Raw genomic sequence first — 22,589 nt, forward strand, 5'->3', positions numbered from 1 at the left:
TTGAAGTATGTGTTACGTCTGCCCCGTTATGATGAACCACTTTAGGCAGAAAAAGTCTAGATGACACCGAAACAATAAAGACTAAACCTCGACTTTTATATTTCGGTTCAAAGACACCCTTTCATGTTTGTGATCCAATGAAAGGAGATGACCTAACGACAAGCAAACTGTCAAAATAATCCCACGAAACGTCTGAGAAACAGCTTTTAACGTAAAACACATTCAAAGACTCAATTGCAACAGAGATGGGAGATTTATTTTTTTGTTTCAAAGTGCCTTTTCTAGTAACATGAGGTATACATTTTTGCGAGGCTCTAATGATTCAGCGAAGGGTTTTCTGTGACAAACAATGATATATGGCACTACACTCACAGCATGAACAATTTCAGGATGTGCCTGTTAAAACTCAGTTACGTCAGAGTGAGGATTTCATTCACAGTTATCGCCCCGTTTTGCTTTTTTTTTTACTTTCCAAATAATCCCAAAGATGTGCGGCACCAAAACTTCACCAGTTAGTCCCTGAAGCACAAAGTGTCTAAACAGCCAAATAAACCATCCCTGGCGAGGCTCTCGACTCTCTGAGATAACCCTGTCTACATATTGCTTCTTTTTAAAAACGCAATAGTGCAAAAAAATCTCTGTGACAATTAACATTTACCTAAAAGTAAGCCCACAGACACGTGGGGCATTGCGTAAAGGAGTGATATTGCACTGCTATTCGACAAAAAGAAGGTATCATAGTGGTGCCAAACATCTTTCAGTACACCCATGACACAGGCACCCACTGAGGGGTGGACGTGGCCCGCTCCATGGCCTCCTCCACACCCTTAACACTTTCATCCACGTCATTGTTGATGAGAACCACATCAAAGAAGTGTCCATATGTGCTCAGGATGGCGTCTGACTCTTTCTGGATCATCTGCAGATTTTCCGTCTAGGAGAGGAGATGTAGATGATTAGCAGTTTGTGGTTGGGAAATTTGGGGATTTTAAAACACTTAGATAAGATGTAGTACCTGGGGAGCGGTGTTGGTCGGTGCAATGAAAACTACCAGAGGTGCAAAATCAGCTGTCCGCAAGAGTTTCAAGGTCTGCAAGAAGGATTTAGTGGTAGTTTAGAAGCACGTACATCAGTGGGACAGCTTACGTTGAGCAGTTTGAAGAAGAATTTGGAGAGGCAAGGCGGAGATGGTTTAGACATGTGCAGATGAGGGAATATGGATATTCTGTACAAAAAATGTTGAATATGGAGCGGTGTATCTACTATCTATGTGTTGGTGTTGTTCCTGTATCATCACAACAACGTTAGTTTTGAATCAGCGTCGCAACTGAGCAGTTATGTTGTTGTGATGTCATTACACTGCAAGGTGGACTTTCAAGTTTGGTTTGCTGTTAGACAAATTTAGGTTACTCACGTTGCTTTACCAGTGATAGTTTTTAAAAGCATAAGCTAGCTTCTTGTCTGATGCTAACTGAATGCTCAGACAACGTCATTTGTCAGTTGCGATGTTGATCCTGAACTAATGTTTTGATGATGTAGGAACAATGACAGCTTCGTCCAAGATGGGATATCAGATCATGTAACATGAAGCTGCCAGGCAGAAGGAAAAGAGGAAAACTACAGAGGAGATTCGTGGATGCATTGCAGGAGGGCATGCAGAGGGTTGGTGTGACAGTGGAGGATGCTAGGGATGGGGTGAAATGGATTCAGATGATCTGATGATCGGCTGACCGCTAAAGGGAGCAGCCGGAAGAAGAAGAAGAACTGATGAAGTACAGCGCATTTCACACATTTGATACTTTAAACATCCTCTAAACAAGACAAGTTAAAGGCAAATATGAATTGTTTTTGCAGTGCAAGAGACTGACTCAAAGCACAGAAGGAGCAGCTTTTCCTTCACTTGTTAGCCCAGTTTTATTTGAAAAATAATTTGAAAAATGAAATCATTATAAAAATCATACGTTTACCTGTAAGGAGGGTGAATTTCATTCAAAAAGATGCCTTTTGAGTCATTATTTAACAAAAGGGGATTTTAGGGGATTTTTAATAACTACTTCAGTCTAGACTATCCTAAAATATACCACATTATCACTTCTATGTACACTGTGCTGCATGAATATGAGTACAAAAGCAACTCACTGCAGGAGAATATAAAATTATCATCTTTGGTTTGTCAAAGGTGGATAGTAGGTATAGCAAACACAACTATAGCTACTGAAACAATAGCTAATAATATGACTGCTGAATCTGCACCATATTACTTTAACAATGTGGTTAGGTTAAAGGGCAAAAAGTTAGATTGGATATGCATTTTCTTTCCCTTTGAGTGAAGCTAATTCATGTAGGTGAATATCTCAATTCTAAAGAACTTGAAGAAAACAAAAAAGCTCTCAAATTAAGCATAAAAACATTTAGTGAGTTTATGCAACTCTGAGAAATGGTAAAATAGCACTCCAGGGCAGACACAGTATTCTTTATTTAGATCAACTGCTTTGATGCTACATGACAAGACGTTTGGCGCTAACCTGTGGTTCTATATCCAGCAGAGCGATTTTGCCCTGCGTGTGGATCTTCTGGATGGTCTCAATTTTGGTGCCAAACATGAAACCCTGGAAGCTGCCATACTCCAGCAGCTCATTTCCAGAGATGCTCTTGGTCATGGCTTCATGGGAGATGAAGTAATATTCCTTTCCATTCTCTTCATCCTTACGTTGGGGTCTGGTGGTGTCTGCGTAAGAATGAGAGTTAAGAATTAGTGAGAATTAGTCCACGGATGGTAACAACCTGCACCACGTTAGAGGAATAAAAAGGCCACTTACGTGGTGAAGGGTATGAAAACTTCTCGGGGTAGCGTGTCAACAGTGCATTCTTAATATGACTCCTTCCAACACCAGGTGCCCCTGAGAAAAAAAGGCAGAATTAACAAAACAGTGCTAAATTTTTAGGGAAATTTTAATCAGACCCAAACTGTGCTAACTATGCTTTCATTACCGTTGATTAAAGATATACTTATATGCAATTTCAATGAAGACACAATCTATGTTATTTAACTTCTTACTAAAGCATATTAAAGTTACTGTTACTTAACACATGTGGGCTAAAAGTGTAGGCTCTCAGCTATTGTAGTCCACTATTTTACAGGGAATCAGAGCTAATTGGACTCAAGTGACTCAAAACGGTTTGATAGACACATCTGAGCTATTCCTGTGTTATATCTCATTAATTTAAGCAGGCAAATAGTCTACAGCCGATTCCAAGTATGGCATCTGTTTTTGGAATTTTCTGTTGTGAATCCACAGCATATATTCAAAAGGGCTCTCGATGCAAGTAAAGCAAGACATCCTTACACATCAAAAGCAGTAGCATTAAGTGTGGCCTAACAGCTCTCACAAAAAAAACCAAAAAAAAAAAAACCAGACCATGCTGGCAAAATGCATCATTAACAGACCTGGCAACCCATTAAAGAAAACAGTGGTGGATAATCACAGGATTCTTTTGATGCTAAAGACAAAAAAGCTGCACAGCTGCACACAGCTGCAGTAAAAGCCTGACAAAGAATCGCAAACAAAGAAAATGTATTCTTTAGTTATGATCATGGGTTCCAGACTTCAGGCCTTCATAACCCACAGAGGATTCTGGACAATGTTTTAACAATGAACATCTTATTATTTTTATTAGTCCACGGATGGTAACAACCTGCACCAAGTTAGAGGAATAAAAAGGCCATCAGTCTACTTACATGGTGAAGGGTATGAAAACTTCTCGGGTATTATTATTCTTATTTATTTATTTTTTACTACATCTTATTAATATTTTGCTCTTTACTATTTTTCTATTTATTTTTTATTATTTTATTTTATTTTTTTCTTCTACTGTACCATTCTGCTGAGTGACTGTCTTCTGCTCGTCAAATACATTTCATTGCGATGTTGACCCTGTGCTAACTTGCATATGACAAATAAAACTGAAAACTGAATTATTTCTGAAACCCAGGAAAAAAGTGACTGATCTGAGGACTGTGCACATTTTCTGCATCTTGCTTGTTTTATTTCCTATTGCAGTGATGTGGAAAGCAAAAGGCAAAGGTTACAAACTTATAATATAACTGAGCTAGGAAGCTTACCAATAAGGACTAGTGTTTTCCTTTGAAAAGCTGGGAGCCGAACAACCTCCTCATAAGAAATCACATCCAGCTGGTCAAAAACTGCAGAAGAAGATTATTTTAGATCGCACTAGAGAAGAAATGAATGAAACTGTGGGACTGAGAGTTGCAGTGTTCTACTTACTAGAGCTGTGTTTAGCTAGGTACTTGTCCTTGCACTTCTTTTTCTTTCCAAATGGGCTGCAGGACTGAGTGCCCTCTTTGGCCTTGCTTTTACTGGCCACCCTCCTGCAGGGAAAACAGGTATTTAAGTTAGCCTGAGAATATCTGGTACAGTTCACTCTGTATTATAAATCAGCCACGACATTAAACCAGCAAACCTAGATTGTGTACATCCCTAACATGATGTCAAAAGAGCTCTGACCACGTGGGGCATGGGCACTACCATTCTTAAGAGCATCTTGTGGTTTTCTATCAATAGATCCTTGGGGTCCAATGAGTTGAGGGTTTGGGTTTTGATGGATTGAGCTTAGCCTGACAGAACCCGTGAATAATTGTTTTGGTTGAGCTTTGGGCAGTTTGAAACCCAGTCAATCTGGACCAGTTTATCCTGGTGGTGGGGTGCACTGTACTGCTTGGAGAATGGGGATGCCAGGCAGGACACTTTCCAAACAGAACATTGCAGTAATGGCAGGTATGCCCCTCCCTGAGGCTGGAGGTTTCTTCCTGTTAAAAGGGAGTTTTCCCTTCCCACTGTTGCCAAGTGCTTGCCCATAGGATGTCGTCTAATTGCTGACGATTTCTCTCTATTACTGTACCTTACCTTACAGTTACGTTAAAATATAAAGTTCTTTAAAGCAACTATTGTTGTGATTTTGGCGCTATATAAATAAAATAAAATTGGATTGATTTGTGATGTGATTGGTATATTAAAGAGTTTACCATTCTTGGAGCTCTGGAGAAGGTATGAGTCCAGCAAAGTCAGTAGCACTGCTCTCCACTCTGCCCTGCCACCAGTTTGGATCCTGCTTGTTGATGATCTGAATGATGTCCCCAGTCTGAAACTTCAGACCTGCCTCTTTGCATGGGATGAGGTCATCTGTGGCAGGGTCATAATTGAACTGAGCCCTCATGTACATCTGGAGATTGTGAACAAATCTTATTAGTTCCCCTGGCAGTAAAAGAACTAAACATTTACAGTGTAAGGTACTACTGATAACCTGCTGACCTTACCAGAGTGTTCAGTTATCACCCAACACTTATTTAAGGTCAGCCGGGAGTAAAGTTTCTAATATCGACATACTAATCTGTAGAACTTAATAGTTTATCTGAAGTCTACGATTCTATGATTCTACTGATAACTGTGAATTCACCCTAAAGTAGAATACTAGTAAACAATTTCATGATATGATCTTGGACAGCTCCTTTCAAACTGTGGACATGGCTACATTTCTAACCAAGGGACAAGGTCTACTTGTGCGAATAAATAACTGTTGACCTACTAGTATCAAGGATTTGTTACTTTTTATATCTCAGGTTAAAATCCAAAGGGTGCAAACCTTGAGGAAACTGTCAAAGATCATAGCAGGAACACATGTAGGTTCCCCTCAGCGTAAATGATTACTTATGTTAGTAGAGTCCATGAACATGTATTTGTGGTTTCCCCAAGAAACTCCAGTGGAAGTTTACACAAGCTTACACCCCAAAATGTGCACAAACATTGATGCACTGGAGTGATCTGGGTCACCAAAAATGCTGTTCTTTGTATGGAAAGCATATTAACAATGCCTACATATTAATGCAGTACAATCTTTAAAGTAAACTGCCATCACTGACCACAACAGGGACGAACTTTAATGCTGAAAAAAGAAATATATGTCAATTCTTTTAAAGCTATTTTAAGTTGATGTCGTCTGTACTTAAAAGTATGTTACAGGGCAGCCATTTTTATGCCACAAGAAAGATGTAAATGGAGAGACATGCTGTGGTCACTAGATGGCAGAATGAAACACACTACCAATGTGTTTCATGTCAAAAAGCAACAATGAGTGATGTTCTTAACATTAAAGCTAGGTTTATAGTCACCTGGTTTGTTCACTGACTAACAGCAGATTCACCTAAACAAAATCATTGTAAGCAAGTAAGATGCAGAAGAAAAAGACTGCGAGAAAAGTGACCAAACTAATACTTGACTGTGCTCTAATATGACCAGAAAAGCTTGCTTTCCTGGATTCACTCATGCAAATCTCGAAAGTATCTTGGAGAGAATAAATATGAATCACGTTATTCAATATAAGCATCACAACACTAAAGCTGTGCATAGTCTGTCGGTCGTATCGTTACCTCGCAGATTCGGGATCGACTCTTCATGTTGGGTATGATTTTCATCGTGACGACTCCATTGGTTTCTCTCTGTATGTAAAATAGAAACGGATTTGTGTTTTTATAGCAATGCCGAGTTAAAATGAAGTGCAAAAACTGTGATTCAGTATAGCTCCAAACATAAATGGAAGGACTTAAGAGCTGGTGGCTTACCAGGATCTTTTGTAGCTGATCTACAGTTTGGTTTGTCACAGTTTTTCCATTGATTTCTGCTATTTCATCTCCTTCGTGTATAGACCCTGGAAAGACAAAGAATGCAAACTAGATGTCTTACTGATCCTCCAGTACTATAACAACTAATCAGGACATCAGATAAAACTCCCTCGTGACACACTATATTAAAATCTTTTCTTGCACAATTCCTGCAAACTGTAAAAAAACAAAACAAAAAACAAAATGTGCTGAATCACCTTGTCTGTGAATCATCCCTCCATGCAATATCCTGGCCACCGTGCATCGCTGTTTCTCGTTCAGTTTCAGAGTGACCCCCTACAGACACAGACCACAGTCAATGAGGAGGAATCATTTCTTCAAAATTTAAAACAGGAGCACTGAGTGAACAGTCGAGGCTGATTACATACCATTGGCTCTGAAGCACTCTTTTCAAACGCCACTTCTTTCATCCTGGGAACCTCTGTGCAATTTCTGTGTCCAGCACTGCCGTTGGTGTAAAAGTCAGCCCCCTGATTCTCATAGTTTTGCATAGCCGCCTGTTAAAATGAATGAAAACAAATGAATCACATGACATCACAGGAAATGAAATTAACTAAAAAACAAGAAGCCTCCCATTATACAGGGAACCGAATTCGCCATTCTGTCAGATCAAATCATTAGCTTACTGCTCTTTCTAATAAGGGCGGCGGACACTTTCTGCTCTCGTGAGCACAACAGCTACGTTTCCTTTGCACTTTCAACATATGTTCAAAGTTGAAAATTAACCAGACATTAAAACACACTTCATTAACCACGTCCACTCATCTGGTCCACCAGGTTCGTGTGGTCATGGATACCAGCAGTGTGATGAACAAAGCACTGATGTAGCAAAACGAATACACTACGAAGCATGCTGCTTGAATGTTTGCTACAGAAATCAAATGTGTAGATTTGTGCTATTCTTTTACACCAAAAGCATAGCAGGACAACCTCGTCCGAGTTATTTCCAGAGTGTAAGCATCGCCGTAAGAGAAGAAATCCACGTAGCTCCCCTGACAAATCAAGACACTACGGAATTACATTAAATCTACTGAGTACAAGATAAGATACCACGTAATGACTCTGTGAGAGTAAAGTGCCCTCCAGGATTGGGCAATGAGTGCACCATATCAAAGCTTTTATAATTTGTTCACTTAACTGACATCAGAGAGATGATTGCCTGCATCAGCAAACTTTCTTGCGTGAATATGACACATCAGCACTGCTTCAGCAAAAAAAAAAAAATTATCTACCTTCCATCATCAGCATTACAATAATCCAATCGTTATCACTGTCCACCTCACCAATAGCTTTAGCTGCTCTAAAGCCACCTCTGGGTTTAGAAACTACTCCTGCACTGATGAGCCAGATGCAGGAGCCATGACAGCCAGTCAGGTCACTGAATAGTAATTCATCAGCAGTGTGTGCTGTTAGCCATCAGGAGTGTTGAACACCAGGAAAGAGTGAAAAGCTGTATAAGAAATAAATAAAAATCTTGATATTCCGATACACGATATGTATCTTCCTTCTCATTTCTTTTCACACACAAAGAAGAATCTGCAATAATGTATTGAGTAATCCGCTTACTCACAAATCAGCTGAACGTGTCTGAAGAAAGGAGCAGAAATGTCTCTGATCTCTTGAGGAATTCGATTTAGACTAGCACTAAAGGGTCCTTTTAATAAAACTCACCTCATCAAGATGTTGACAGTGAGCTCTGTCAGCTCCACCACTTGGAGTGTAACAAGATCAAGATTTAATTAAAGGTTTGAGCAATGCTTCAGTAACTGGTAACAAGCTATCCTTCAACAAGTATGGTCAGGTCGTGGCCACAGTTATAATGCTGGTTTCAAGTTTGGAGGAGCATCAGGGTAAAGAAAGAGCGTTCAAACCAGCGGCTTGTCTCTTCAGGGTGAAAAACAGAAGGTGACAGGCGTGTAGAGGAAGACCATCCGTGCCGAGATAAATTAATTCACCATAAAAATCTATAGCAGTAGTTCCATTTGCTTTTCTGCACACAGTTGGGTTACTGGTCTAATATAACACAGAATAGTTGATTATACTTTATCTTTCTTACACGATCTGCTGTTTTTAACTAAAGGAATATAAATCATCAGCTCTCCCCAATGTAGGGTTTACAGGTTTTTGTTTTCCTTCTATTGATCTCTTGGAGAAACAGTAGGAAATTAATAGTTGACATTTGAACACTGTGTGGTTAATGAGCTTTCCACAAAAAAGGAGAAAAAAAAGGAGGAAAGAACTGCCAAAAGTTCTGCGTGTCCTGCTTATCAACTTGCCTCAACTTGCCTTAAGACCTTAAATGCCTTATTGTCTATCTAAGTAGGGCAGTACACAGTTATTAAGCATGAGATATTAGAAGCATAACTCAGTGCAAAGGAGCAAAAAAAAAAAAGTAAGAAAGAAAGACACAAAATATGATTAATCAGCCTTAAACACAGCATTTAAGATAAGGCCCTCGTGACCTCAGTTAGAGACATGCTGATTAACACAGAGCAGAAAGATATGTAGGCAAGATTGCAACTCAAGGCTATTGAACTGCAAACTGCTGATGTCAGGAATAAAGTTTCCTCTCTTTCACATTTCCCTCAGTGGCTCAGTGCTGACTTTTCAAATTCTGAGAAGGCACCGGTCTCCTGCTGGAAATCAAATCCAGGTCTAAAGTGTGCCAGAGATTTAACTCTGGCTTTCTCCCTTCCGACATATTCTACATGTTTTCTGGGACATCTTTTCAGTCATACTTGTTAGCTTAGTCTTTGTTAGAGGCAAAGACGGTATTTTCATGACATACTCCAGGATCTTTAAGGGGAGGAAAATGCAAACAAGTTTAACAGTGTGCTTGGCAGTGTGGTGCAAACAACTTTTACTTGACTGATTCCTGAGCAGAGGCTCAGGGTAAGCTGTAAGCAAAATTACACAATATCTTTCAAAACTGTACGAAGGCACAGTCCCAGAAACGACTTCACGGCTGACATGTTACTTCTTTATGATCTTATTGCCGCTCTTAAATGCGTTCATATCACTACAGCCCAGCTGGTTAATGAGACGGTTCATACTACTCTGTGAAATACAGGAACATAGTCTTATGATGGCTAAAAGAAAACCAACAAAAAAAACCCTTCCCTAATGTTTTCCCCAAGTTGTCAAGATACTTGCGTGAATTTGTGAGAAATGGAGAACTGAAACTGCCACAGCAATGTCTGCTGATTTCAAGCTGAGGCTGACCGATAGTGCTGAGCAATGAAGAAGCTGCTAACACAGTAAAGATCTAAATGTTCTTTGTTTAAGAGATCAACACATTCAGCTGCTGCAGTATGAAAACATAAACGGGTCTATTCTTAGAGATCTTGTTCGGAAATAAACAACGATCACATGTCCCCGTATCTGCTTCCCGGAAGCAAATAAGAACAGCGAAATCAGAGGGGTCTAAATAAATTAATAAGGTATATATATACAAAAAAGATCATCTTACCTTGTCAGACTTTGGTTTGTTTTGAAGGAGCTGCTCCAGGTAGAGATCGGAAAGGGCTGTCCGGACGCTGATCACGGACTCCAGTGTGACAGTGGGATCGTTTTTATTGGATTTTAACGTCATCTTTCCCGTTAGATAAAAAAAACACACACAGTGAACTCGATTTGCCCCCTCGATCAAAGTCCTCAAGACACTGGCCACAAACTGCTGATAAGGAGTGACTATGAGATAAGTCACTGTCGGAGATAAAAGTCCAAAGATTTGATCAGCAGTAGGTAAGGTTCATGCGATAACTACTGCAGGGACACCGCTGACAAAGCAAGTAAACATGCATCTGACTGCTGCTGTGCTCTGAGGGGCTGGCTGCTGATGCGTTCATGTTCCCTGTGCAAGCTCAGGATTTCTGCTCATTGAAGTTATTATCACAAAATGAGAAGAAATTAGAGAATTACAAACGATAATGTAGCGCTTCTTATTGTTATTTTCTTTGGATATTTCTACGTTGGCATCGTATATCCCTATTGATCTATAGGCTTTCTCAAAACTGCGATGTTTATTCAAACATCATCTACCTATGTGTCATAAAAACCTTTTTAAAGATTCTTTGTTTATTTTTCGTTTATACAGTTTTATTTTTTTTATAAAAGAGTACAAAAATATTTCGAAACCGGTGCTAAATAAGCCTTTGGAATCTGATGGGCCAACACGGAAATCAATTTCCATTTTGAGCCCCACAAAATGCTAAATGTCCCACAGGCGCAGAATGCAACATTACCGCAGCATTTTCAGCAGGGCTACCCTCTCAAGCTACAGGGAAGCAAAAAATAACGTAGTCCCGGTGATTCCAGCAGCTAGCTTGCAAGAACTTCAGTTTGGAACATAGTGTACCCAGCTGCAGTGTGATAGTCTCTCTGTGCTAATTTAACAAACAAACAAACAAACAAACATTAAAAAAAATAATCAGTGGGAAAGTCGAGTGATCATATTACTGATACATTACTGAGTGATTACAGATGACATCAGTGTTGCAACATGGACACTGCATGTGATTAGGTTTAATACAGCGCAGCTGTGGGAGACTGTGAGCAGGAAGCCCCATCCTTAAAATGGCCTGTCTATTTCCACTGTGTACTCATACTACATATACAAGCATGTATGCAGTCTTTTTTTGACAGGTGAACTGAGGGCTGGTTCACAAAAACACATGGATTTCATCTCCTTTACTGTTTTAATGAACTTTAAATAGATTTATATTACACCGCTTTCAATTCAATTCAGTTTCAGTTATATAGAAACCAAATTACTATATCTCAAGGAGCTTTATATTGCAAGTAGACTACAATAATAAATAGAAAACTCAAATAATCAGAAAACCCCCTAGCAGCAAGTACTGGGTGACAGTGGGAAGGAAAAACTCCCTTGCAAAAAGAAACCTCCAGCAAAACCAGGGAGGGGTAGCCATCTGCCTTGAAGAGAGCAGAGAAAGGATAGCACAAAAGACACACATGGGAGACAGCAACAATGAAATACAGCATGGAGAGTGAAACTGAAATGAGTGAAGAAGAAACAATCAGTGGATCATGAGAATCCCCCAGCAGTCCGGAGCTATTGCAGATTAACTAAGAGAGGGTTCAGGGTCACCCAAACCAGCCCCAATTTGTTGAAACAGGAACATTTTAAGCCTAATCTCAGAAGAAGAGAATGTGTCAGTCTCCCAAATGCATCCTGGGAACTGGTTCCACAGAAGAGGAGCCTGAAAGTTGGCTGAATCTTCTTCCCCTTACCGCCAACCAGTCATGGCAGATGGCTGTCCATCTCTGAGCCCAGTTCTACTCCCTGTTTAAAGGGAGTTTTTCCTTCCCACTGTCACCAAGTGCTTTCTCACAGGGGGTCATCTAATTGTTGGGGTTTTCTCTCTATTATATAGGGTCTTACCTTACAATATTGGTACATAATGGTGCTATATCAATAAAGCACAATTGAATTGAATTGAATTGAATTGAATTGAATTGAATTGAACAGAGAGAATAGCCCTGTACACTCAGAATTCATCCTACTGCTTCTATCAGCCATCACATCATGATACCCAGCTTTATTCATTCGTGAAACCAGAAGATACAAATCAACTAGCTAAACTATAGACATCTCTTAAAGATATAAAGGTCTGGATGACATCTACGTTCCTTCTTCATACTTTTCCTCTTCTGATCATTCTGATACAAATTAATCCTGGTTTTATCCATAATTTTTTTTATTCATTTATTTTTCAAAAATATATATTTCAGATGTTTCCTGGCAAAGAAGATGAGAAATTGTCTTTAAAAGGTGTGTACTTCTCCACAATGGAAATCTTACAAACTGGAAATTCATCCATCCATTTTTTTCCGCTTATCCGGGGCCAGGTCGCGGGGGCAGCAGCCCAAGCAGAGAAGCCCAGACCTCCCTCTCCCCAGCCACCTCCTCCAGCTTGTCTGGGGGAACACCAAGGCGTTCCCAGGCCAGCCGAGAGATATAATATCTCCAGCGTGTCCTGGGTCTGCCCCAGGGCCTCCTCAGAGGACCCCTATGAAAAGACCATCGAGGGAACAGTTCACCCTGACCAGGATAAGGTTAGCAGAGTCCTGGCGGACCGATCCCCGGCTACCAAGACTGGAAATTAAAAGATTAAATTAAACCATATTAGACTTTCCAATCATTTGAACCATTTAGAAGTTACCAGGCTATTTCATAATGTGGAACATCACGATAATAATTTCATGTTATTCAGAAGTTTAGATGGATAGTGAAGGCTGATGGGTTTGCAGTGTTGTGGTGGATGGATTGTGGTAAGTTAGGTTGTGGGTAACTACAGAGACATTATAAAAAAGAGAGCAGTGAAAGAACTGTGAATTGTATTGGAGACTTTTGTGACAGAAAAGATGGTGATAAAAGTTTTAAAAGTTTATTTGAGGACAACATCAGAAAACTTTTTAGCATTTAATTTGATCAAATTTGACTTGACATTGTATGCATGCAGTTTTTATTTCATTAAAATAAAAGTTAAATGTAAGTGCCCAGATGTTTCGGCATGGCTGCTGACTAACGGGACTTGCTTCCAGAAGGAGTCATCAATCTGAATATAAGAATTCCAAGTTTGACCTTTATCCCAGCTGTTTAGAGTCGTGTCCCATCTGTTGTTTCTGTGTTGGGCTAAATAGTGATTTCTGGTGTTCCTGTGTGTTTTTTATGTGTGACATATTTGCTTATATTATTAAATAAACTGTAATCAACAGGATTTATGAAGGGTTATTATATTTTTAAAAAGCACCTGTCTGTTTTTAAGGTTTTTGTTTTTTTATGTCTCTGCAGTGTTGTACCCCATTATAATCAACCCAGTCCTTTTTGACCACTCAAAATATCTTTATAAAACGATTCTTTTTTTTCTTTTTTCTTTTTTTTTTTACATTTATTTTTTTTTATCTTTTTGCAATTCCTGCCCTCTTGGGCTGATCTCTCTTAAAAAACCATTTTTAATGTCAGTGATTTTTACTGGAATAAATAAAAGATATATAAAAGTATCTTTAACAAAACAAAAAACAAAACAACAAAACAGATTGCGGCTTCTACATTGTGGCAGGGATATTGTTTCTGGCTCAAAGTGACTTGATATCATTCATGAAAGATATATTTGACATATGTTTCACAGATTATAGGCCAACAAGTTATTTACAACAGTTTAAATACGGACAAAATTTATTTGGCAAATACCGGAAATCACTTTTTGGAACTTAAAGTTCCCCACCTGCCAAAACCCTCTTGTATATGCAAAGTATAAACAAACCACGAGCTGCCAAAACCGTGTGGTAAACAGGAGGCAAGGAAATAGGTATTAAGCCAGCTAATGAGTTTAAGCTCCCCGATGGAGTGCCAGTTTCAACTCCAGAGGGAGCCAGCAAGCATGTTTCTATCAGCTGTCCACTCACTAACATGACCCGGACTCTTACTGTCTTATAGAGGGTCGGCAAGCTACATTTGGGCTTCATTTCTGTTTCTCCTGCAGATATCCATCAGGTTCATAAAAAGGCTTCCTATCGCCGAACTTACTGGAAAGTAATCTTTAAACGGCGCATTTATTAAAGGTGGTAAACTGTGCCATCAAAAGCTCTGCCATTTAACACAGATGCCCATCCATCCAATCTTTTCCGCTTATTCAGTTCAGGGCCACCGGGGTCCTGAATCCTATCCCAGCCGCCAGGGGACTGTGGGTTGTGATAAGTAAAAAGAACTTTGTGTGTTTAATTCAAATTAAAGTGTGTAAAGACGGCGGGGAAGCAGATCCGGGTTCTCTGATGTGGTTGAAATCCAGAAGATGGCAGTAATGCAACTTCACTGATGGCTGCTGCCCCAAGCGAAACAAAAGAGAAAAGCTCAAAGAAGAAGAACAGCCAACTGATGGAGGGGTGCAGCAACTCTGCAGGAGGAGTCGCTTAATAATTAATTTGGACTTTTACGTCATGCCAAGAAATTTTTTACAAGTTTTAAGACTTTCTTGTGTGCAAGTTAAGGGCTGAAGGGAGAAACACAACTGCATGCACAAAGCACGCCGCTGTGGCTTTAGTTGGTCGGATAAGGCTTAACGGAAAACCATTTTAAATTTTGGGGTTCAGTTAATTCAGTTTTTTAGTGCATCTCTGTGTGTTTGCACCTGAAATGTTTTGCAGGTTGCACAGGAGTGTGCTGAGACAGGCTCAGCTTCTGCGTGGTGTCAGCAGGAGCACTGCTTTGCCACGGAGGGCTTGTGCTACTTTCCGCACACACGAGGAGTGTCTTGGTGGGTTTAGCTGTAACCTTTTAACCCGGTTTGCGCATGCCTGGTTTTGTTTGTTTGTTTTTATGTTATCACAAATTTCGCTGTTAACCCCTGACCACATATTTCTGAAATCACCAGAACTGCACTATGGAGGGACGCAGATGCATTTTAACTATGTGTGGCTGCGAGATCACTGCCTCGCTGCTGCTTCGTACAACTCCAAAACTAACCAGAGGAACCTGGACACTGGGAGCATAGATCTGACTATACGTCCCGAAAGCACACGAGTGGAAGAAGACCACCTTGTTATCACCTGTAAGTGGGGAACTATAAGTGCAACAGTGGGTTGCACAGGTGGGTGGGAGAGAACGTGATGTAAATTGACTTCAAATTGTGTGAAGAACTAAGACACATTGTTGAAGTGCAACTTAGTATTATTATTATTTTTAAGGATGGCCATCATCTGTTTTCTAAATGGAGTCTTCATTCAATGTGGCCATTTCTGTAAAACAAAATAGTTTGGAAATAACACATTTTCTTTAGTTAAATTACATTAAAATGGCACATACTAAACGCAGGAGCAAGGTTATTGAAACTCAACTAAAACTGAAGCTAAACGTGTATAAACATTTTAGTTAACTAGAACATAAAAAATATTGAAAAATCAAAAATTAAATGAAACAATTTAGTAAACTACAATAAAAATATAGAAGAATCGTTCTTCGTTTTAGTGTTAGTTCGGTAAAAATTGTATTACAGCTTGTCTGATGGGAGAGCTGATAGACATGTTTATTGAGACTAGATGTGTACAAGGCTGGCAAAACTTTCCATGCAGTAAACACTAAACTAAAACAAGAGAATCCATCTCTGGAAACTTATTGAAACTAAACTGAATTTAAAACAAAAATTCAAAATGAAATTAAAAAAAATCTAATTAGAAAAAGCAAAGCTATAACAACTCTGCCAAGAACCGGCTCGTCTGAAGTTCTCTGCACAGCCAAATATACTGTAATGGTCTTTGCCCCCTGGCACATTGTATTTGTGTAAAGATTTACTTCATGTGCAGGTACAGTAAGGCTTAGGGTGTAATTATCCAAAGGAGAAAAACATAGACAGTTTTAGTTACCATAAAATTGATTTACACGTACAGGGAATGTTGCCTAAGCTGGCTTTAGATAGCAGCCTTTATCAGCAGTCACTGTCAAATAAAAAGATGAGACCGAGACATATCTGTGCTCCTCCTTTAGTGTTTTCTGCTGACCCCTAAAAGCTAGTTGAAGTTTGACACAAGGAAAAAAACCCTAAATTATGTAATTTCTGCCTGCATTCCAGTCTGCTCTGGAACACAACTGAGAAAAAGAGCAGGTTTATATTTTTCTGTGATCTCCTGCCCAGAACTCAGGGGGAGGATCGTGGGTTTCTCTTCCTGCCCACCACTGAAGAAACCCTTTCCATGCTCTCTAACACCTCATCTTCCACATAATCGCCCAGCTGCTGTAGACACAAGCCATTGCTCAGCTCACAGTGCTGTTCCCCAGAGAGAGCCCCAGCAGGGAGAGCTAGCTTAACTAGCACAAAGCACTGGCTAGCTGGAGTCATTACTTATTCTGTCTGCTAAGTGGAAAAAGTCAGGTGGGATTTAGTTGCCCTTGCTTTGTGAAATCCGAAGATTAAATGGTCCTGCAGATGCCAGGTGTGGACCAGTGGAAACTATTCACTCCCTCTGCTCTAGTTTGAAAAAATGTTAATCTCTGACCCATGGGACTCAGACACAAGCTGGAATTATTCACTCTTTAGTACAGGAGTCAGTGTACAGACCAGGAAACTCCATCTTCCTTTAACCTTTTAAGAACATAGCAGTCCCGTCAGAGTGTTGTAGATCTGAGATCCCTTTTCTCTGTGGGAATCTCTCTGGATTATACTCTACCATTCATTAAAAAAAACAAACAGACTGTGCAGCTGCTGAAAAGTACTCTCACTATGGTTTTATGCCGGCACGAGAGTGACACGGTGTCTTACATACAGTGACATATGTGGGTGTGGCAACCCCATGACAGCTGCTGATGCAGGCATTCTGGCATGCATGCCTCTCCCTGTTAGTGGAACATATTCAAGGTCAGCTCAGTTTCTGAGCGTGTATTCTGTTTGTGAACAGGGGGGCTTTCAGAGTTAGGTTAGCAAATGCTAAATCACAGCAGCACATGGACCGCCTGCTATAAATTTTGCATTCAGATCCGAGTCAGGTAATCTTGAGAACCCCTCTGCTATTGTGCGCTTGCTTGCACTCTGGTGGCAACAGTCAATATTTCGAGGCTTCCAGCAGTTACTCGCCAAGACTTCCTGTTTGTTGTTATTGTTCACAGTACAGCTAGAATACAGATCCATTTAAGATAAAATGAAAAAGAAAATACAAAGCGAAATCATGCATGGACAATAGAAATTGGTGCTTAAATGGCTGTTTGGCTCAATGGCTTCCTGTTTTGCACCGTACATGGGCTGTTTTCCTGTATTCTGCCAAAGCCCACACAAGCTTAATTAGCCTAGCGAGCAAGGACTACAAACAGAATCCAGAAAACTTCTATGACTACACGCATTCTCATGTAGAGTCTTTATAGAGAAAATTGTATGTAATAAGAGTCCCTGCAACTCATTTGCTACATATGTACGTACAGACGGAGGATTTTACAGGCCTGTTAATGTCCTGCAATCCTGTATGTATACTGCCTAGCTGTCACAGGGCACAAGAGGCAGGGTACACCTTGGATACAGTCATGGAGACAGACAACCATTCACTCAAACTGTTTTAAAAATGTCTAATTCAGCCGATAATTTATTTAATAATGCGTTCTATCTAACACTTACACTCTGATTAATGCATTGGGAGCAACTCAGGATTCACTATCTTGGCTAGCAGCATTTGACTGGAGGAGCCAAGGATTGAACCACCAACATTCCAACTGCACTGTAAAATGTAATATTGTGTTTAATTAAAAATATTAAATAGGCTGAACTCAGTTTTTATCAATTTGTTATTAGAACTCGATTTAAATAAGTTACCAGTACTTTTTATGCAAAAAACACTGATAAACTCAATTTATTTGAGTTGTCTTAACTTAGAAAAACTAAGTAAGGTGGAAGTTTTGCTTCTCAGTGCGGAAGGATGAAAGATGTGTTTTGAAAATGCCACGTCACTACCGTCCTCCTCCCTCTCGGATCAGTCCGCATGTTCATGGTGCCAGCATTTGTTGAGCAAACCTGGAAAAGCGTCAGCTCAAGATATTATTGTTGTCATTGCTGTGAATCTTTACCTGATTCACTGACTTGGTTGAGTAAATGTTTGCCTCACAGGCATTCACACTATTGAGATCCTGTTTCTCTTCATTCTTTATCCTTTATTATTCTAGTTGCTCCGTTTCTTTGCCGCTTAACTACTCCCTCAGTTTTCACCGTTCAAACTTTAAACTGTTCTGCTATTTCTGCTTTCGACTGCTATATCTTTTGGTGATAATAACTTTTATACTTTTTGAGATATTCAGCTTTTTATGCCATTTTTTGGCCCATTTTGCTGTCAGAGACCACATTATCAGTGTGATCACCAGTTTTGCTTGCTGGGCTGAGCCATGTTTTAGCTCAGTGAGATGAGCAGCTGTCCTCAGACCAGGAGGGCAGGGTTCGAATCCCGCTTATGGCAACATTTTCTTCAGAATCAGAATCGTGTTTATTGGCCAAGTATATGTGCAGACACATACAAGGAATTTGGTTCCGGTAGATGGTGGCTCTCAAGCACAGCAATGTAAATCACACACACACACACACACACACACGTGTCTATATATACATTACACATGCATACACATACATACACAAAGCTGTGTAAACCAACTATAAATAACTAATCTAAACTTATATACATAAAATACAGAAATGAAATGAGGTGGAATGAATACTACAGAAAGTTAACACTTCAACTGTTTAAACTCATTTCAACACAAATTTCAGCTTTTTCACCTCTTTTTAGCAAAATTTTCAGTTTTTCACTACTTTTCACCACAAATTCCAGCTTCTTAAGCTGTTTTTCATCATATCTTTGTTTTGAGGCCAGAACTGGTTTGGCGCAGTGGGCAGCACAGCTGCCGTGAGTTCTGGTGGCAAGGGTTCGAGTACTATATGTGACAGATGCTGCACATCTTCCCTGCTTGCATGTAATCTGCTTTCTTGACACTCTTCAGTGTAGTCTTTCAAAAAAAGCAGTTTTCAGCAGAGTTCAGCTTCTACACAGTGCTTTCAACAGATAGCTCTACTTCTGCTGTTTTCAGATTCCACTACACGGCATTCACACTGCATTTTCGCAGGAAATGCAACTTTTTCTAGTTCAAACTGATTTTGTGGCTTCTCTTAGTTTTGCACCAGGTTTATAATCTTGCTAGCTAGTTAGTGTTAGCCTAGCGTCGCTGCTGCGGCTGGGCTCATTTTACTTAAAAATTAACACCACAGCCTTAAAAACCTTATATAAAAATATGTCTGTGAAATTTTCTGTTGATTGTTTGAAATAAAAAAAGTGAGATAAGAGCCCAGACAAAATTCTTCGGGAGGTGCAGCCGTTAGGGGTGGGATGGGGGGTGGGGGGTATTTTCAATCCATAGCCATAACTAACTAACTAACTAATTATATATATATCATGTTTAACCTGAGTAGCAAAAGACCGCAGGGGGGGTTGAAAACAATACGCCAGGAGTTAGCTGTGCTCGCGGACTCTTATCAAGCCTTGACCTCCCGGTCAGCTATCGCGCTGGTGGATAACAGAGCTCTCCGAAAACGTGGAAGCACTTTTGCAAATATGTGATATTTTGATAAATTAAGTAGATATTTGAGCATTACACAGCTACATTCTCGGCTGAAAATATCTTAAAAGGTTCGTCTATGCTCTCGTGTCAGGCGCTTCAGTAGATTACTCATGCTATTAACAGCGGCCGATAGTTTTTACATATTACTGTAATGTTCTTGTCTGCTTGTTTCAGAAAAGTGAAGAGACGGGAATATGTCCATTTCATAAAACAGCCACTCGCTTCAGCCGAGTCCGACATCTTCCGCTTTAGAATACGACTATGCAGCAAACTGGCGAAAAATGACGTGCAGCTGCACTACAGCGATGTTAAAGCAGCAGAGTTTACTTTTACCTTTAGAAGATAAAATGTTGAAATTAAATAATGATATTCAGCGAGTTTAATTATTTTACAATGTAACGCAAGTACATTGTAAGTAACTGTAATTAAAATACCTAAAAATGAACAGTAATCAGTTACTCTACTTTTTCAGTAGAAAAGTAATTTAATTACAGTAACGCGTTACACCCAACACTGCTCATAGGGAATATGGGGCGACCGTGGCTCAGGGGGTTGGGAAGCGTATCTGTAACCGGAAGGTCGCCGGTTCGATCCCCGGGCTCTCTGTCCTGGTCGTTGTGTCCTTGGGCAAGACACTTTACCCTACCGCCTACTGGTGTTGGCCAGAGGGGCCGATGGCGCGATATGGCAGCCTCACTTCTGTCAGTCTGCCCCAGGGCAGCTGTGGCTACAACCGTAGCTTGCCTCCACCAGTGTGTGAATGCGAGAGTGAATGAATAGTGGCATTGTAAAGCGCTTTGGGTGCCTTGAAAAGCGCTATATAAATCCAATCCATTATTATTACTGTACTTGCACATAGGATTACATCATTATCTGAAATGTTTATTACAGGAAGTAGAATCATCCAATATAACCTTAAAGTAGAAATCTGTCAAAGTCAGCTTAAACATATTTTGCATGTCTATGTTCCAGGGCCTGGTGGTCACATGTCCAGGTACAGTCTCAGTTGGCTTGCTGAGAACAGCTTTGAGAGAAAGTACCAGAGTGCAGAACAACCGCGCATCCTCTGGAATTCAGACATCTATAAAAATGCAAACATAACCTCATCCAAATGGGACACGTTTATGAGCTGTGATGACGAGCTAAAGAAATTTCTTCAAAATTATATTCTGTACGGGATCGCGTTTGTAGACGATGTCCCAACCACAGTGGAAGCCACAGAGGCAGTAACCCAGAGGGTCAGTCTAATCAGGTATGCTTCCTGTTGGCCTACAGATCACATTCTCGTCTTTACGTTAACGCTTCGTATCCAGTGGCGTCGTTCAACCAGCTGTCTGTTGATTCTCCTCAATTTCATCTGTTTCTCACAAAGGGAGACTACCTATGGCAGAATGTGGTGCTTCACTTCAGATTTTTCCAGGGGCGATACTGCCTACAGCCAGCTGGCCCTGGACCGTCACACTGACACCTCCTACTTTCAGGAACCGTGTGGGTAGGTGCAGCAGAGATGGGCTTGTTGGTGTAACGTTGACTTCTCATGATTATGTTTGGATATTTGATGCTTCTGTTCGTTATGGCAGAATCCAGGTTTTCCACTGTCTCAAGCATGAGGGAACCGGGGGAAGGACGCTACTTGTTGATGGGTTCTACGCTGCAGAAAAATTACGTCAGAGCTCACCTGAAAGCTTTGAGCTGCTTGCTCAGGTGCCCGTCAAGCACGACTACATCGAAAATACCGACAGGCACCAAAACCACATCACAGGCATCGGCCCCGTGCTCAACGTGTATCGTTGGAACAATGAAATGTATCTTATACGGTATGTTGATGCTGAAATTTAGTGTTGTTTTTATTTTTCTGATGTTGTGTTCACTTGTTTAGTAGTTGTCCATTTAATTAGCGCAACTGATGTATTTGCGTATTGACAGATACAACAACTACGATCGATCTGTGCTAAACACGATCCCCCATGACGTGGTTCAGCGCTGGTACGCAGCGCATCGAGAGCTGACCACAGAGCTGAGGAGGCCAGAGAACGAGCTATGGGTGAAGCTGACTCCGGGAAAAGTAAGATATGTGCAGGCCACAATATCAAAACATAAATGCTTCTCTGAGTTCCAACTAAAATGAATTCGTAGTCAAGTCACAGGACAACTTAAATGTCAGTGTTGCCTTGTAATCTGAGTGTTTTGCCCTGTCTTTTCCCCGTAAGGTTGTTTTCATAGACAACTGGCGAGTCTTACACGGGAGGGAGTCTTTCACTGGCTCGAGGCAACTCTGTGGATGCTATCTGACCAGAGATGACGTCCTCAGTGCTGCCCGCTGCTTCGGGCTCCAGGCCTGAACGTGAAGTTGTCTTCACTTGACTGCCTTATCACTCTGCCCACAATACAGGTTTAATTAACACTGCACCGATACTGCTGGAGCATGTTTTATTTTGCTCTTCTGTATTTTTTAATTAACATTTGATTTTTTTTAAACAGTTTATGTGAAGTTAGAGTGTGAATGTGTCCCGAATTTTACTTGAAACAATGAAATGTCTAAATCCTCAAATGGCTTCCAGTTATTAAACTGTGTTGTGATGTGTTGTGCGTTCAGTGTTACTTCTACTTCCATGTGCTGATCCTGTTTTTATCACACAGCATATCCTCGACACTCTCACAATACTCAGTAAACACAGCCTCTGACACTCATGTGACAAATCTTGAGGCACTCTGGTGATTCAGAAATGTTTTATTTAATCACAATCTGTAAAGTTTGCATGTAATACAAAACAAATTGATGGTGTAACT

At 40.3% G+C, this 22,589-nt stretch overlaps 2 protein-coding genes across 2 annotated transcripts; one reads left to right on the forward strand and one right to left on the reverse strand.

Moving 5' to 3' along the window:
- Positions 1–234: 234 nt before the first annotated feature.
- On the reverse strand, positions 235–10,539 carry mpp1 (MAGUK p55 scaffold protein 1). Its single transcript, XM_084941834.1, has 12 exons — positions 10,167–10,539; positions 7,066–7,194; positions 6,895–6,973; positions 6,638–6,723; positions 6,446–6,514; positions 5,045–5,241; positions 4,287–4,390; positions 4,124–4,204; positions 2,820–2,900; positions 2,526–2,728; positions 1,016–1,090; positions 235–934 (listed from the first exon to the last, which is right to left on the reverse strand). The coding sequence occupies exons 1-12, from the start codon at positions 10,287–10,289 to the stop codon at positions 758–760; spliced, it is 1,404 nt and encodes a 467-aa protein (XP_084797960.1). The 5' UTR covers positions 10,290–10,539; the 3' UTR covers positions 235–757.
- Positions 10,540–14,508: 3,969 nt separating this feature from the next.
- tmlhe (trimethyllysine hydroxylase, epsilon) lies at positions 14,509–22,384 on the forward strand. The gene is made up of 7 exons (XM_084941835.1): positions 14,509–14,976; positions 15,094–15,270; positions 20,772–21,051; positions 21,172–21,291; positions 21,380–21,616; positions 21,726–21,864; positions 22,010–22,384. Exons 1-7 carry the CDS (start codon positions 14,856–14,858, stop codon positions 22,139–22,141), a joined length of 1,206 nt encoding a protein of 401 aa, XP_084797961.1. The 5' UTR covers positions 14,509–14,855; the 3' UTR covers positions 22,142–22,384.
- Positions 22,385–22,589: the final 205 nt, after the last annotated feature.

The sequence above is a fragment of the Perissodus microlepis genome, chromosome 10, assembly GCF_051167445.1.
Source record: "Perissodus microlepis isolate ML-2025 ecotype Zambia chromosome 10, ASM5116744v1, whole genome shotgun sequence".
Taxonomy (NCBI): Eukaryota; Metazoa; Chordata; class Actinopteri; order Cichliformes; family Cichlidae; genus Perissodus; species Perissodus microlepis.